We start from the raw sequence: 16,517 nt of genomic DNA, 5'->3' as shown, positions 1-16,517 counted from the left end.
GATACATTTGTTTTTCCTAGATGCTAAACATCCCACCTTTCAGAGATAAAAATCCTATCCCTTGGCTTTATAAGAATATATTCTGTAGTGCAAGTTTTGTTTTTATACCAATGAAGATACAATTTAAAAAAAATAATTTATAATTTTTAAAGTTAAATTTTAAATAATTTACGGAGAACAGCCATGTAATAGAAACTGACTCTTTAATTACATGAAGTCGGAGCTTTTAAACGTAATTTGATATTGTTCAATGACATAACATAATAATGGCACTGAATTGGTTAAATACTTTGAACAATTTATATTTACACAATATAATTAGACCAATTAATGAAAATCTTTTATTCCCCAAAACTTTGATGATAGACTATCAATAAATTAACATCATTTAAACTGATGAAAGTTTATGATAAAATTTTATCATTTATTCTATAAAAGATTTTCTAGGTAATTATTTTTATTGGTGATAATTCTGGCGGACTGGTCTGCCATTTACCAACTATACAATCCATTTGTGGTTTTGACAATCTGGTTGCTAATCGGTGGACATGTTGTTAACGAAATCTAAAGAGAATTGCAATTTCTGTCAATTTAACAAATAAGTGTCTTTCCATAGAGCCATAAACAGAAATTACCGGAGATTTCTGTATGTGAACAAGATGCTATAATTAGATTTTGTACTAAATTTCTGAAAGCTTTCTATCATAGATACAACACTATTTATCTAAAACAAGCAGACAACAAACTTGATAAAAGCGATTAGTACAAGAAATAATTCTGTAATATTTGATTAGAAAATTCTTTTTTTTTACCACATTGACATAATTGAGCTAATCAAAAAGAGAAATACTATTTAAACGTTTTCTGTTAAAATCATGACTAATAAAAATGTGGCATAGCTTGTTAAATAAAATTAGAAAAATATATAAAATGGTACCAATTATACTCCAGTTTTTGACATATTTATTGGTTGTAAATGTTTCATTCTGAATCCTAACAATTAAATATTTATTCAATTTAAATACATAACTCATATTTTGGACCACATTCTCTTTTCCACATAAGGATTAATTCAATTTAAGTCATGACACTTTAGAATGATGAAAATGTTGTATGGCATTCCTTAGTTCATTTAATGTTTATATCTATCAGTGATCAATTAAGATGATAAGTGATATCTCATGATACTTATCTTTAATTTGATTTCTAACATATTTATATATTGATATTGACTATTATAGCAATTGTGGACTGAGTTTATAAATCTTCAAAACTTTGAGAACCACTGCTCTTTAACTCAAGACATCATTTCAATGCAAATGTTTTGATTCTTAGTTTCATCATACATCTACAATTACGGGTACTGATTAGGGTCCAGTAGGGTCTGAAAACCGAATCTAGAATATTGTAAAAAGAAGGCAAACTGGTACCCATTGAAACTGATCTAACTACTGAAGTAACCAACAAAACAGTTGACCAGATCTCTCAGATCATGCTAACTTTGTTTACATTCATACTCTTGATTGTTGTTCCTCCTCTCTCAGAAAACTTTCAACACCCAATAATATTTATAATTCCTTAACTATCTATCATAACATCAATAGTCACATCAAGATTAGCATGTGATAAGGTGAGAATTGTGAAAATTAACTGAAGAGTTCTACAAAGGGAGATAAGAACATAGAACAGCTGCTGGTTGTCACAAATAATATACAAACAATCTGTAGATAAAACCTTGTTTGTTTTTCCTGAGGAACAAAATTTGTAATTATGACAGATGGCGAAAAGAAAATATTACAATCTTGTACTGAATATTGTTTTTAATCAAGAGTTGTGTCTGTCTTCCATCAAAACGTAAATCTCATGTGGTGATCTACCACCATACTTATTTTAAATGAGACAAAAAGATCAGTACCGAAGGTGTACATATTTAGCACAAGCTACATGGCGGGAAATAAATAAGCACTTCTGCTGATGTTAGAAATTCAGTGAGTTGCAAATATTGTATCTAAGAATTGTCTACTAGCCATTCTGGAGCACATAGAGGAGGTATTCAGAAAACAATCCCACCAGTGAAATATAATTTAAGACATGACAGATTAAATGAGGAAAAGGGGTTAAGCCAATCAACAAAGCACTCCCTAAAAAATGCTCAAAATCCTAAAAACTTGTCACGTTTTTTGAATTTTAGGTTTTCTCATGTGATGGAGAATGAAGACCACATATCTCAACTTTTTAATCACTGATGCAAAATTGCACTTGTATGTATGATTGTATGGAATATCATATAGTCCATTATAATCTTACTGTAGAGGGAAACAATTGCAGACATTACAGAAGTTTGTAAATTCTCACTGACAAGTAAATAATGTCATAAAAAAATTGTCCTTCCCTTCAAAATGTGTAAATAACAAATCTATGAATTATAATTTGCAGGAGATCTTTACGATAATGGCCTTATTCAAATACATTAACTTTGAAGCAATACAAAATTGTAGGAATCAAAAACAGAAAGCATTAAAAGTAACGACAAATACATCAAAGGTTCCAGGCATGAACGCCAGACAATAGCGGAGATTAAAAAAGCAAATAAACAGTAAAGGTAACAACCTCTAATCGACAATTTTTATGGAGATTGAGGTACAAAAAGTCTCGTGGGTACAGTGTTATTTTCAACAATCGTAGGAAACAGCACTTGTTTAAATATTGAAAGTCATTAAGTGATTACCGTAATATTGACAAACATTTTCTCTGCCCATTATTGCCAGAAGGATCAAGCATAATTTGTTAATATATTTGAGTCATACCTTTTTGCTCTATTTTGTTTATGAATTAGAATAAAAGAATGATCATTTTGATCTGGAAATCCATAATTATTGTACTATTTGATTAAAAAAAATCTATAATTGTAAAAATACTAATTCAAGGTCTTTTATACAGAACAAAAACTAGAACTCCTGTCTAAATGAAGCATATTCAAACATTAGAATGTTTTATGATGTTTCTAACTATAGCAAACACTTTGGAGAAGGAAGGACGGGTGAGTATATCAATTAAATAATATAAACAAAAGCCTTCAGATACATCTCTTTAACAACAGTAACATTCACAATGCAAAGCACATCATATGCTTATAAAATAAAAATTAATTAGGTGTTTTAGTTTAGACCGATTGAAGATCGATTCAAAGCGTTCACATTAGCCCTTAAACCAATCTAAAGTGAACCCATCTAACTTAAATCGATCTTAATGTCCTAGTGAGAATAGGGTCTAAGCAACATGAACACCACCAAAAACTGGGGGTGATCTCAGGTGCTCGGGAAGGGTAAGCAGATCCTGCTCCATATGTGACACCCGTCATCATTGCTCATGTTATTTATTTTATATATTACAAACCCAGTAAATAGTCCAATTCCGTAGGTCAAATTCGAAAAAGGAACAGGATTGTAGCAACAAATTTTTTGGGAACAAGAACATTGAGTATTTACTCACCTTTCCATATCGTTGTGCATACACTCCTGTGAGTAATGAATGAAATATAATAATTGTCTCGTCTAAATCCCACACAAATACACGTTCTAAATCAGACTCAGGTCCAGGTGAGGGGTTTGTTCTTCTGCCTGCTCGACTTCCACTTCTTCTCTCTGTAATACAAAATATTCTAAATAAGATGCTATTCAAAAACTTCTACATAAAACATTATCTCAATGAAATGCTCATTCAATGACTTCAGTTTGAATGTTAACATTTACATAAAAGTGAATGGACACAAAAAAGATTTTTTTTTTACATTTTTTAAATTTCTGGAACAATACTCTGATGTTTGAAAGCATGTAAATAAATCTAAAGGTAATAAAGTTTATATATTATGGTTGTTAATATTGTTATAGAGTGTCTACTTGTGCTATTTGTATTTTCTAATTGAGTGTCTACTTACTTGTGCTATTTGTAGATGATAATGGAGGTGATGGACTTGGGATCTGTGAAGAATACGGTGCTTCAGCTGAAAAAGACAACACAAAATAAGAATATAAGAAAAAAATAAAGTATGGATATTGAAGTTTACCTGAAAAGAGAACAATCTATAAATTTTTCAGTATCAGCTGGTGAAAAGAAAAATGGTAAAAAAATGTAAATAACAAGTGTTGAGTTTTTATGACACTACACAAAGATATGCACATAAATGTATTAAATTGAAAAGAAAAATTCCAAAAATGTGAATGAATATAATGAGGTATAATGAAAAATTCCAAAAAAATGTGAATATTGAATTGAGCATGAATGACTCTTTTAACTAAAACTCATGTCCCCCCTTTTTTTGTAAGCAAAAACAAATACTTTTTGATGCACATTCCAATTTTTAAGGAGACTAATTCAATCCCATAGAATTTGTAAATTAATATTCCACAGACATGATTTTAACCAGATAAAAAAAGATTATACCCTCTTAAAAATAAATTTGGGGGTAAGTCATACAATAAAAACATGCAATTTCAAACAATTTATTTATCACATGTTTAATTTTTGTTTTGATGTAAAAAAACAACAAAACAACCAAATAAACGAACTCAAATAAGAAAGTAATGTGTAATATATTAGAATGGTATTTGTCCTATGTTTGCTATAACTTTACATATTTGAGTTATATTAGTTTATATCTGTGAGCCAATGATATGAGATTTATTTTGTATCTTGTATTTAGGTCTGTTTCAATGACCCACTGACATGGCAGTATTATATTTCTGCTGTATAAGAAAAAGAACAACTTGGTTTAACTTACATCAGAGGCAAGGAAAAAAAACTGCAAGTCTCAGGAACTTTTGAAAAGATCATTTTAGTGAAATCTTAAATTGGAACTATTAATTGTATTGACATCTTCCAGAAAATTGCCTTAAAAATTAAAGTTTGAAGGCTTCAGTATCAATAACACAACATGTAGTATTCTAAATTGTTTTCTAGTAAATTTACAGGTTTCTATTATAAAAGTGCAGTATCAATTTCATTTCAAAAGTTATGTGAGTTTAATGACAAACAAACAACAAATAAAAAAATATTTAAACAGAGAACTAACTAGCACCAATATCAATTCAAAGGAAATAGCTCAGCTGCTGTACTTATTTCTTAAATGTTTTTGTACTCTCATAACAAAAGTCGGTAAATATATAAAAATAATGTTATATATGATAAAAGTGAGTGAACAAGTTGACATATTTGTATTGTGGAAATTTAAGCATAATATTGCCTCTAGTAAAAAAAAACCTACTGTATTTCACACAGAATTTTATTCATCATAAAAGGATAATAAAAACAACAAAAAACAACTTTTTCCATGCAGACATGTTTCAACCATAAAAGAATAAAATAAAACACATCTAAAATAAGCACATTAACAGTGATATATAATCCTTTGACAGCATTACAAGCTGACCCAAAACAAATTTGCCTCAAAACCTTACACAAAGTTCATGTATATATATAAAAATGTATTGTGGTATCACTGGTCTCCTTCAGAACCAGTCACAACATATGCAAGTCCAACCAAGGGTGAAATTACAAAGAAAGGGACATTAAAGCAATATATTGACAATAAGGGGTAATACTAAGTAGATCTCTTTAGGTCAAGTCATGTGGCAGTCAAAAACTGAAATAGGCAGAAAACTGCTAAATTGATACAAGGTATATGAGATATTTCATATAAGCTAAGTTATAAAATGGTACATGTATCTCATATATCATATTGCAAACCATGTTAACATAGTTTTTTTGGAGGCACTGTAGTTTAAAAAAACAAAAAAATTACTGTATAGAGGAAACACTTTGTTTTAAGCCTTATAAACATAACAATATTCTACGAAGAGACCTAAACTCCAATTGTATCTACTAACAGAGAGACCAAAACTCTAATTGTATCTACTAACAGACATATCATCAGTACACATGTCTAGCATATTATATACACCGCTAACTCTTGCCAGTTTTTTTCAACAGCTAAAACACCCAAACATTATGAGCTGTCTGTACTCAGAATTTATTTCAATATATTTTATTCAAGAAAGACATTTTTGAACAAAAAAGCTTTTAAGAGACTAAAATGTGAGAATTTATTTACACAAATTTTGCATTATTCACAGAGTCCTGACAAGGAAAACTAATTTCCATCCGTTCACCATGACATCAAGCTGGTTCTTTATTCACGGTGTGACATTTTTTTAAAGCATACCTTTTTAGTATTGATTTTATAATCATTTAAAATGATATCATCCAGGCCAATTCTTCAGCTATATTTTAGTGATTAATTATATATGTACATTTCCCTCTTTATCTTAAGACAGCTACTAAGACACAAAACTAATTACTTCATTGGAATATTTCACATTTCAAAATACTTAAGAGATTAAAGAATTAAAAGCCTTTAAAACAAATGAGTTGACATTCTGTCTGCTATGTGTACCGGTAATACTTAAAGGCCACTTCCATAGAGCATCCAAAATAAACTTCAGCCAGGCAACTTGCATGCAAGATTCATTAAAGCATCTAGATTTTATTCTTGCTCATGCTATATCTGACTGAGTCCACTGTTATAAACAGGTTTTATCATGAAAAAATAACCACTTAGTTGTAAACCAATCATTCACATTGATAGTTCTTTAAATTCATGTACTAATACACCCATGTCCACATATTATGACAAATTTCAGTTAATTAGGATACTTCTAAGGAAAGGTTCAGTTTATTATGGTACTTCTAAGGCATGGTTCAGTTTATTACAATGTTTCTTGGGCAAGGTTCAGTTTATTACATTGTTTCTTGGGCAATGTTCAGTTTATTACATTGTTTCTTGGGCAAGGTTCAGTTTATTACAGTACTTTTCCGCCAAGGTTAATTTTATTACAGTACTTCAGTTTATAAATGTACTTCTTGGGCAAGGTTCAGTTTATTACTGTACTTCTGAGGCAAGGTTCAGTTTATTACGTAACTTCATGGGCAAGGTTCAGTGTATTACATAACTGTTAGGTGAGGTTCAGTTTTTACGTAACTGGTAAGGTTCAGTTTATTACATAGCTTCTTAGGCAAGGTTCAGTATATCATTTTTCTGTTAAGGCTAGGTTCAATTTATTACAGTACTTCTAGGGCAACGTTCATGTTACTTATAGGCTAGGTTCAGTTTTTTTAACAGTACTTCTAGGGCAAGGTTCAGCTTATGAGGGTCCTTCTACAGCAATGTTCAGTTTATTAGAATTCTTCTATGTCAAGGTTCAATTTATCACAAGTCAGAGTGTGATAACAGTGTGAGGGAATCCAAGAAAAGAAATGTTAAATAAACAACCAATCTCTTTAGTAATAGGATATGTAACACATTAAATAAAGTAGCTAGTAGAGGCTAGGAGAGGCTAGGGATAAAACATGTTTATAACTTACTTGTGTCAACAGGTCTTTGACCATTTGGTATATTTGGTATATTTCTTACTACTAAAATTGAAATTTTATGTCATTAAAACACATGCATTATATCCAAACAGTTCAATACACAAATATTTAAAACATACTTTTATCTACATTTGAAATGATATCCACTATGCTCAAATCAATTGAAATCAGCCAATTTTTTCATTTCTCCACTTGATCTAAGGAAGTAAGATTTTAGTATTGATTACTCTACTGTGGTTTTATTTGTGACCTCGAGGACAATTCCACATAGTTATATTGCAGATTTGTATGTATGAGGGTGTAGGATGTAAAATCAAGTTAATGATGCAAACAAATTTTCTAAAAGAAGAAAAACATTACTTTAAAAAAATTCTCCGTTCAACCATTTTTAATTAAAGACAAGGAAATGCTGAGTGGTGTTGGAACTGTAAATTTATGTCACCGTAAAAGTTTCAATAAAAACTGTTTTAAGCCATTAATTCACTATAGAGACATTGTCAGAATATTGGGCATGAAATTTATGTTTGGAAAGCGGACAAAAAGATTTATCATGTGAAAGAATCGAACATCTACGGTGGATACACAAACATAAACAACACGGTCGAATCAGTCAACCGGAGTTTGTTATTGGGCTACATTTTTGCATGTGAAAACTATACAGTCAGCTATAAATAATGAACGGTGTATACAACTAGACAATACAGGAGAATTAAAGGTTTCTCGTCAACAATAATTCATTTAAATTCTGGCAAAATCAACTATTAATGTTAAGTAAATTGAAGGAGAAAATTATTTATTAAGTTTAAGGCCATTTATTGAATGAACATGAACAAAAGAGTGACAATCACAAGTCAAAACAAATCATTCAGTGATTATTGTTATTATCATAACCAAAAATCAATGTAAGAGTTCAATTGACTTTTCTATTGCAGAAAATCTATACTATGTATACTTTGACCTATAATGGTTTATTTTTATAAATTGTGACTTGGATGGAGAGTTGACTCATTGGCACTCATACCACATCTTCTTATATCTATGTGAAATAGATAATAAAAGTGCAAAGACCAGAGAACTGCATTCCAATTTATCTACAATCACATTACATTACAGAAAAGGTCATTACAAGGGTCCAACCAGATAAAGGACAATTATCACAAGCAATAATAGACCACTAGGGGAATCAACATCACATATATACTCATGGACCAATTGCACTAGGGAATCACAAATACCTTAAAGGACCACCTACACTATAGATATTGACATCATACAAAGGAACTTAACATCACATATATACTAGGAAACTTGTTGACATAAGTGATGATCACATATACACTAGTGGACCACTTACACTAAGCAGCTTGACATATAATATATCTCTTAACTAAAACTCATGTAAAATCTCTCATACACAAGACCACTGGATATTCTCCCTTACACAAGTCAAGTTAATATCATGTATACAAGCTATAAATCTAAGGACATTTATTCACTGATCATTCAACCTGCCAAGTCTATGAAACAAAATATATCAAAAATATAAATACTTGAAAATCTCACAAAAATAGAAGCAGACACCATATTTAAAACACACTTCAGAGCTAGAGTAGAAGAAAATGAAAGGCCGTTAAAATACCCAAGGCCACAAAAAGACAATTTTATAAAGAAGATAATTATAATTTAAGATACAGTAACTTATCAAAACACTTTATCACTTATCTCAAATATTTAAATGAAATTTATTTTGTCTATTTTTTTCAAAGCTTTTAAAAATAGAACAGAATAATTCGTGCCAGCTACAGAATATGCCATCGATCAAATTGACATCCACCTATAGAAAACTGGCGATTACACATACATAGCTATTATTAAAATCCTGTCGTCTCTAATTCATTGTTAGTGTAATTGTCAAAGCCTGTGACAGTCTTTACAAGCAGTAGAAGCTTCAGTTAAATGACCAGGATCTAACAGTCTAGCATTGTAACTAAGGATGTTATGTAAAATAACAGTGTATAACAGACAAATATTAATAAAAACATTTTTTGTAATTACAAAAAAAAATATTTATTAACATACCATGCCTTAAGGGTAGTATTTTCATCAGACTTGACTGAAAAGCCAGTACCTAATAATTTTATTCAAATAAAGTTGATATACTGTTTTTATTTTTGAAATAATAAACAAAATACTGATCCAATTTCCTTTCACATTTATTTTTACAAACCATTTCTTCCAAAAGAAATTGAGAATAGTCAAATTTTGTGTAATGAATCTCTTTGTGGTCTGAAATTTCAAAAGCAGCTTAAGATTTTTTATTTACTGTTCTTTTCGATGCTAAAAAACTGAAATTATGCTAGATATTGTTATTCCATTGTATACTTTACCAAGACCTTTAAATAGGTGCTCCATACAGAAGACTACTAACAAGACATGTGCTCCATAATTAACATGATCAAAATTAGGTGCCACATAATCCAGACTTTCATTATAATAGGTACTACATAAGCCATAAACAGGTTCTCTAAAAACAAGACTACCTCTGAATTGAAGCTTACTAAGTGAGAATTCTACCAAAATTCCTGCTGTACTTGTATTCCTTTCAAAAGTTTGTTTTTTGTAAATATAAGCTCTGACGTAAAAGTTAGATATTTAAATTATAACTAACCTGTTGTTGTTGTGGGGGTATCCATCAATGTGTACACTTGTGAGTTTGACGGTGAAGCTGTAGCAGACGTACTGTTTGCCAGCTGATAGCTTGGGTAGTATGGATTTGCACCAGGATAGTTATAACTGAAGCCATCGATACCCTGAAAAACAAAGAATATCAAACTTTGATACAAAAATCATCAAAAGAAAGTCAAATATAAGAAAAAATAAAAGCCAATATCAAAACCATTTGAAACCATCCTGATATGGTTTATCTTGTATCATTATGATACTAATATTATATTACCCACAAAATGATTTGTTTTTTTCTCTTGAATTCCATCGCATGATATTATCTGGGGGACAATACCTGATATATATTCAATACATTTATACCACATCAATATAACACTAAAATGGTACTTATTACTTTTTAAAAAAATGCGTTGTCTACAAGAAAACAAATGTTTCATTAAAAAAATGTTAAACCACACATCACACAAAATGTAAAATTACAGCAAAATTCTTTCATGTTTACTTTTCATATTTGTCTCAAGCCTGAAGGTAGATTTGTCAAATATAAAAAAAACCCACCAGAATTCTAGAAAAGCACCTAAACAGATGGAGCTATTTAAAAATACAGAGAGAAAACTGTAAGGGCATAAACACAGAAGCCAAAAATTATAGACTGGACAAAACTAAAGGCCTTAAGACATCAATCAAAAATAAAGGTAACAGTATGGTCTTCTCTGCAAAGTAAAAAGTAAGGTTTAAAGGGAAAAGTAACAAAATAGGAGTCCATACCGTAAACAGAAGAGTTGGCAATAATTTAAGATATAAAACTAAGGTCATCTTTGTCTGGGACAAACCATCCTATATCTAACTGGCTCCAAGCATCTGTACATGTCTATCTATCTTTGCACACATTTGTGTTTTTTTCAAACTCTGAATAAATTATTTCCTGAAAACTGTCAACTAACCAACACCTCAATATCATATAAAACAAGGTCAATGTATACATTTTTAAATTATTTTTTTATGATTTACTAATTTTCTTATGAAAATTTTAATAATTTGAAAACCTCCCTTGAATTCTATTGGCATGTATGAATGTCAGTGCAGATCATCAATAATAAATTTATAGATGACATGAATTTATATTTTATATAACATAACTTCAAAATTTACATATAATCACTTAATCTTTCATTAAATTACTTTAATTTTAATCAGGTTTTTAATACTCGTCAAAAACTCCCAATGTATAACTGGAGAAAATTACACAAAATTACCATTTTTATTGCATATAATAAATTTGAAAGATACATAAATTTTTATAAATCCATTCAGATGCTCTTAATATCATGAATACTAAATTATTTTCCAGAAAGATTTAAACATCTGATATTTTTATCATTTTAATTTTCCAAATAAATAAGGTAATATAGATTTAATAAAGCGACTATATAAGTCATATTCTTATCGTACTTAATAATCTGGTGAAGAATAGGGAAGGATATAAATGTTATTTTTGTAAGTTAATGAAAATTATAGAATATGCGTCAGTTCATAAACAATGAAAAACTAAGAGTTTGTCATTTTGAGAATAAAGCTACATTTATTTTGTGTCAAAATTTGATTTTTTATGCAGATAAAATGAATAGTTCGATATGAAACTTTTAATAAATAAAATATTATGATTAATTCCAGATCAATGCAAAGAAATACTAATCAGCTAAATTTTCACTCTAAAAAATTTCTTCCAAATTTTTCTGGCTTGTTTTGGGCATCTTTTCCCTGATAATTCTGTATGTATCATTAATTCATTAACTTACAGCTGTAATATGCACTTTTTTGCTAACATTTTTTTTAATGGGAGACAACTCATTTGATTATTTTTTCATTATCACTTTATATTGACCCTTCAAGATAAAGCCCTTTTGCTTTGTGACCCCCTCACATTTCTCACATTAGTTTGACCTGTTTTTTGTTTCATCAACATTTGTTCTTGTTTTTACTATAAAATCAAATAGTAAATATTACAAGCATACCTATGAAGTTGGGTGGAAACCTACCGCAGGATGACAGAGTTCAAAACACACTCAATTCTTAAGGAAACTTGGAGAAAATTACTCTGGAACATCCCCCATTCCCTATTTTTCTTGGCATAACCACAAATACACCCTCTTTATAAGCGCTACAACTCAATCTCAAAATGTTCTGGGGTGAACACAAGTTTTATATATATCAATTGATCAACATCTTTGAACATAAGCTGAATCAAACTTTGTGTTGTATATTTTGAGTTTGATGATAAACTTACCGATGACTGTTGATAAGCCGCTGCCGCGGCTGCTGCTGCTGTGGAGTTGGTTGTAAATGGTACTTGTGGATCTGAAACATAAACAACAAATAGTCTAGTCATTGGTATAAAAGAGAGAAAAATAATGAATAATAAAGCCTTCTTCAAGATAAACTTATAATAATAATCCAAAAGTAATACATGTATTTACTTTTTCAAATAATAGCTTTATCATTTTCAAATATGAACTATCGTTTCCTCAAAACAATTTTTATGAAACAAGATTACCTAAAATTAAATACTCACTAAAGCAATAGGCAGCTGTCTGGTTGTAGCCTGCTTGGTAACTTAAATAGTTTTGTTGGTTTCCTGCCTGAGTCTTTATTTTTACTGTAAATAAATGGGAAGGCATTTTAAGCTTGTTAACAAATTAATTGCTCTTCTAAAGATATGTTTTGTTTTTATCAGAACCTTCTTCAGAATTCATGATTAGACAGAGGCATTCACACCTGTTAGAATACTCTTTTATAGAGGGAATCATTAAAGGCTATCTAGAAAGTCAAATGTTATTCAAACTGACCACTTGGACACCAGCCGAAAGGAACAAAAAGTAACAACAGGCACAAAATGGTGACAAAGGATCCTCATCCCAGGACAACAAGAAAACTGTGATACAAAATTCTATGGAAAATAAAACTCAGCGTGTGTAAATTGTGATTACTATTCAACCTACAAAAGCTAAACAAATGTCTAGGATGAAGGATCAATATGTACACTGTCCGTCACGACACCAATTTTATCAAGTCACCCCTGGAGTTCATTTTTACCCGTCATAAACAGCTAATCAAATTTTTTACCTGTCCGTGATTCTACTATAAAATCATTCAATGCATTTAACGCTTCACATACTTTCTAAAGTTTAATGATTTTTCAATTAATGAAACTGGAACGCATATTAAAGTTGACAAATCCAAAGAAAACATAAAAAGTTTACTTTTCATAACTCTCCATAAATTTATTATTTTCTTAACATGCTACAATGGGGGTAGGTTGTGCCAGTGCTTAAATGATTAGTTTCACAGCAAAAATAATTTATATTAAAACCTACAAAAAATGTAAAATGGATATAAATCAAGCACAAACCAATCAAAGCTACAGATTTTATATGAATGGTAGAAGAATATTTATGTTTCATTTAAGGGGTTTAAAACTCTTAAAAGATCATAAATCAGGCTTTATCCCAAAACACCTGCAAGCTTTTAAATGAATCTGAATTAATATACCAACGATTAACTTGCCATGATTATTTATATACAATTCACAGTAGGATAACATGTTTTTTACCCTCAAACTATTTCTACTAAAGGAAATAGTTATTCACATGATGTTTTAAAGTATATATACATCTTCTGACATACTGACCTTCACACTATTCAAATTCAAATATAAATCAATGTTATTGATGGTTCTTAAGGATCATGAAATAAAAGATTTCAAAATGTTTTGTTCATTTAGAAAAGTGTCCCTTACAAAATAATTATTATGGAAATAAGTTTTATTTAGAAAATCTAAGTTTATTATAGACAGATAAAGTAACACATAACCTTTTTTCAATGTAAGGTCTTTTAATAAACATATATAGAAATGGGTCCATTTTTGCATGGTTGTCAATTTCAACTTCAGCCATAGATATTTTTTTAATTTCTTCCGGCCCTTACAAATCATTACAGGTTCAGTTTCTGTATTTCATTTACTGTAGCTGTTTCACAATAGGTACAGTTGTATTGGGAGCATCACCTTTCTAGTGCTACTAGCATGTACTCTAAGCAGTGGGACGGGATGCATATTACCAAATTTCACACAGAATTCAGTTTAAAGCTTAAAACTAAATATTTCACTCAAAACTGTGTACTTAACCTTCCCTACTTAAAAACAATAACAACTTTTTCTTTTATGATTTAAATTTTAAACAAACGCAATCCTTCATTTTGTCCTTTGATCATGATTAGTTACTGATTGTTATTTTTATTTTCAAATGTACATTCTGTTTAAAATTCATTATCTTCAAATAAAAGAAGGCAATCAACGAAAAATATTCAAACACAATGAAATCAACAAATCTTGGATAAAAAGTAATTCAGCGTAATATATTCTATTGTGGTCATGTGACCAAATGGTTATCTATGCAATGCACTATAGTTAACACCACCGCCATCATGATCAGATATGTTTTTAGAGAAACATCTGACCACCATTTTACCGATCCCTATCGGCAAACCTTAAAATTAATCTACATGACTGAGACAATGCATTATTGTAAAAAGACAAAATATTACAACATCTAAAATACAGCAGATGCTAAAAACTACATCATTAACGACTGTTAATGTTCAAGTAAAACTGAATTAAGTTAAATGAGGTGGAAAAAACACTGCATTCTTAGGAACACATCCAAAAAAGAAATTTACTAACACACTGATGTGAAAATTAAATATTAAGTTATTCTAAGGTTAGGTGTTGCCAAACTTTCAATAAAAATGTATCTATACAACAAATTTTATATTCTATATTTAATCTTTTAGAAAACAAAGGATAAGGGGCATCCATGACACAAAATTGGTACATGTAAAGCAAAAAAAAACCCACAAAAAACAAAGGTACAAGTCAGTTTCCAAGGATATAATACCTAATGAAAAAAGAAAAAGTCTACAACTTCTGGAGAACTATCAGTTGTAAAAGTAGATTAAAATGGGTAAACATTTCCATTTTGTGTGAAGTTTTTAATGTTTAAGATTCATGGCAGCACCTGATGTTTCAAACTTTCAATTGTAAAAGTCACCATGGAATCTTGTTTACAACCTAATCCCATAATATCATAGTGGACAAAAACAAAATTCTCCAAAAGGCAAAACATTCTGACCAGGATATGTGTTGACGGTCATAGATATTAGAATATATGCTTGCAGTCTAGTGTGTGAGCTGATAATGATACGGATGGAATAAATTGTTGGACAAAGGAAATAATGGTGACCTATCTATAACAGTGTACTTACATTCTGGGGCATAAGCTGCTCCAGCATACTGTGGTGGATAGAATCCTGTGTTAGGGAATGAGTTCTGACCAAGATACGTATTCATGGCTGTTGTTGTGGTTAGTATTTGAACACTGCCGTCAGATGATACAACAATAGGTATGGTAGCACTGAAAAATGATAAATTATAACAGTTATTTATATGTAATAATGTAGTACTATCATGTACTCTCAGCTTTTGAAAGCCATATGTTACATCTATCCATTTAATATTGCTGTACAGTCAAACATTTGTTAAGAATTAAACAATAGTAATGTGCTTGACATTTTTTCTTTCAAAGCCTAGCCAATATCAATCAATTATACAAAGTTTTTAACTGATTTTCATATAAAAAAAATAATTGGACCCAGGATATTTCCTCTATCCATGCAATGAAATATTCTACCGATATAATTTGTACTCTTATAAATAAGTTATTGCTAAAGATATGTTTGTTTATCTACGGTATTTTGAAGCATAAAATGAATATCAAAAACTGAAATCATGATGCCTACCTGTTTAAGAAATTAGTTAAATCTGTGGGTGTTAATTCTGCAGTCTTGTCTATCTCACTCGTGGCTACTGAAAGTTTAAAGAATAAAGACATTCAAACATAGGATTGACAAAATTACATTTATAATATATCTTATTTCCAAATTAGATTCCAAGGAAGCATATACAAATAACATATATAATCTTCCACAAAACAATATTATATATGCAAATACCTGCTAAACTATATATCCAGTTAAAGATAAAAGCATATAACACATTATTGTGATTTTCTTGAAACAATGGTACCCAAATTGAAAACATATTGCTAGGATTATCATGGAAAATAAACATTTGAGTTGATAGCACATCCCATGATGACTTATAAAGTAGAAGACTTTACCTGCTAATGGATCTGTTTGTTCCGATGTTGATGTGTTGGACGGTAATGCTAATGTGATAGTGGCCGAAGAGTTAGATACAACTGCTGATGGTTCAGCCTTTACTGCAAATTAACAAAATGGGAAACTTTTTAAATCATTATTCCAATAAAAAAACTGTTCATTTGTCTTTC

General features: G+C 30.0%; 1 protein-coding gene and 1 long non-coding RNA gene across 2 annotated transcripts in view; one reads left to right on the top strand and one right to left on the bottom strand.

Moving 5' to 3' along the window:
• The window catches only part of LOC139502270 (protein phosphatase EYA1-like), a 105,976-nt gene that overhangs the window by 12,678 nt on the left and 76,781 nt on the right, over window positions 1-16,517 (bottom strand). The window contains 9 exon segments of the mRNA XM_071291704.1: window positions 3,493-3,644; window positions 3,938-4,003; window positions 7,420-7,470; window positions 10,097-10,238; window positions 12,401-12,471; window positions 12,686-12,769; window positions 15,433-15,581; window positions 15,967-16,033; window positions 16,347-16,448. Coding sequence (XP_071147805.1) covers window positions 3,493-3,644; window positions 3,938-4,003; window positions 7,420-7,470; window positions 10,097-10,238; window positions 12,401-12,471; window positions 12,686-12,769; window positions 15,433-15,581; window positions 15,967-16,033; window positions 16,347-16,448 — 884 coding nt within the window.
• On the top strand, window positions 11,556-15,729 carry LOC139502280 (uncharacterized). The gene is made up of 2 exons (XR_011658775.1): window positions 11,556-11,610; window positions 12,848-15,729. It is a non-coding gene; the product is annotated as an uncharacterized lncRNA (long non-coding RNA).

The sequence above is a fragment of the Mytilus edulis genome, chromosome 1 (assembly GCF_963676685.1).
Source record: "Mytilus edulis chromosome 1, xbMytEdul2.2, whole genome shotgun sequence".
Classification (NCBI taxonomy): Eukaryota; Metazoa; Mollusca; class Bivalvia; order Mytilida; family Mytilidae; genus Mytilus; species Mytilus edulis.
Note: the sequence above shows the minus strand (reverse complement) of the source record. Positions and strands in the feature narration are given on the sequence as shown.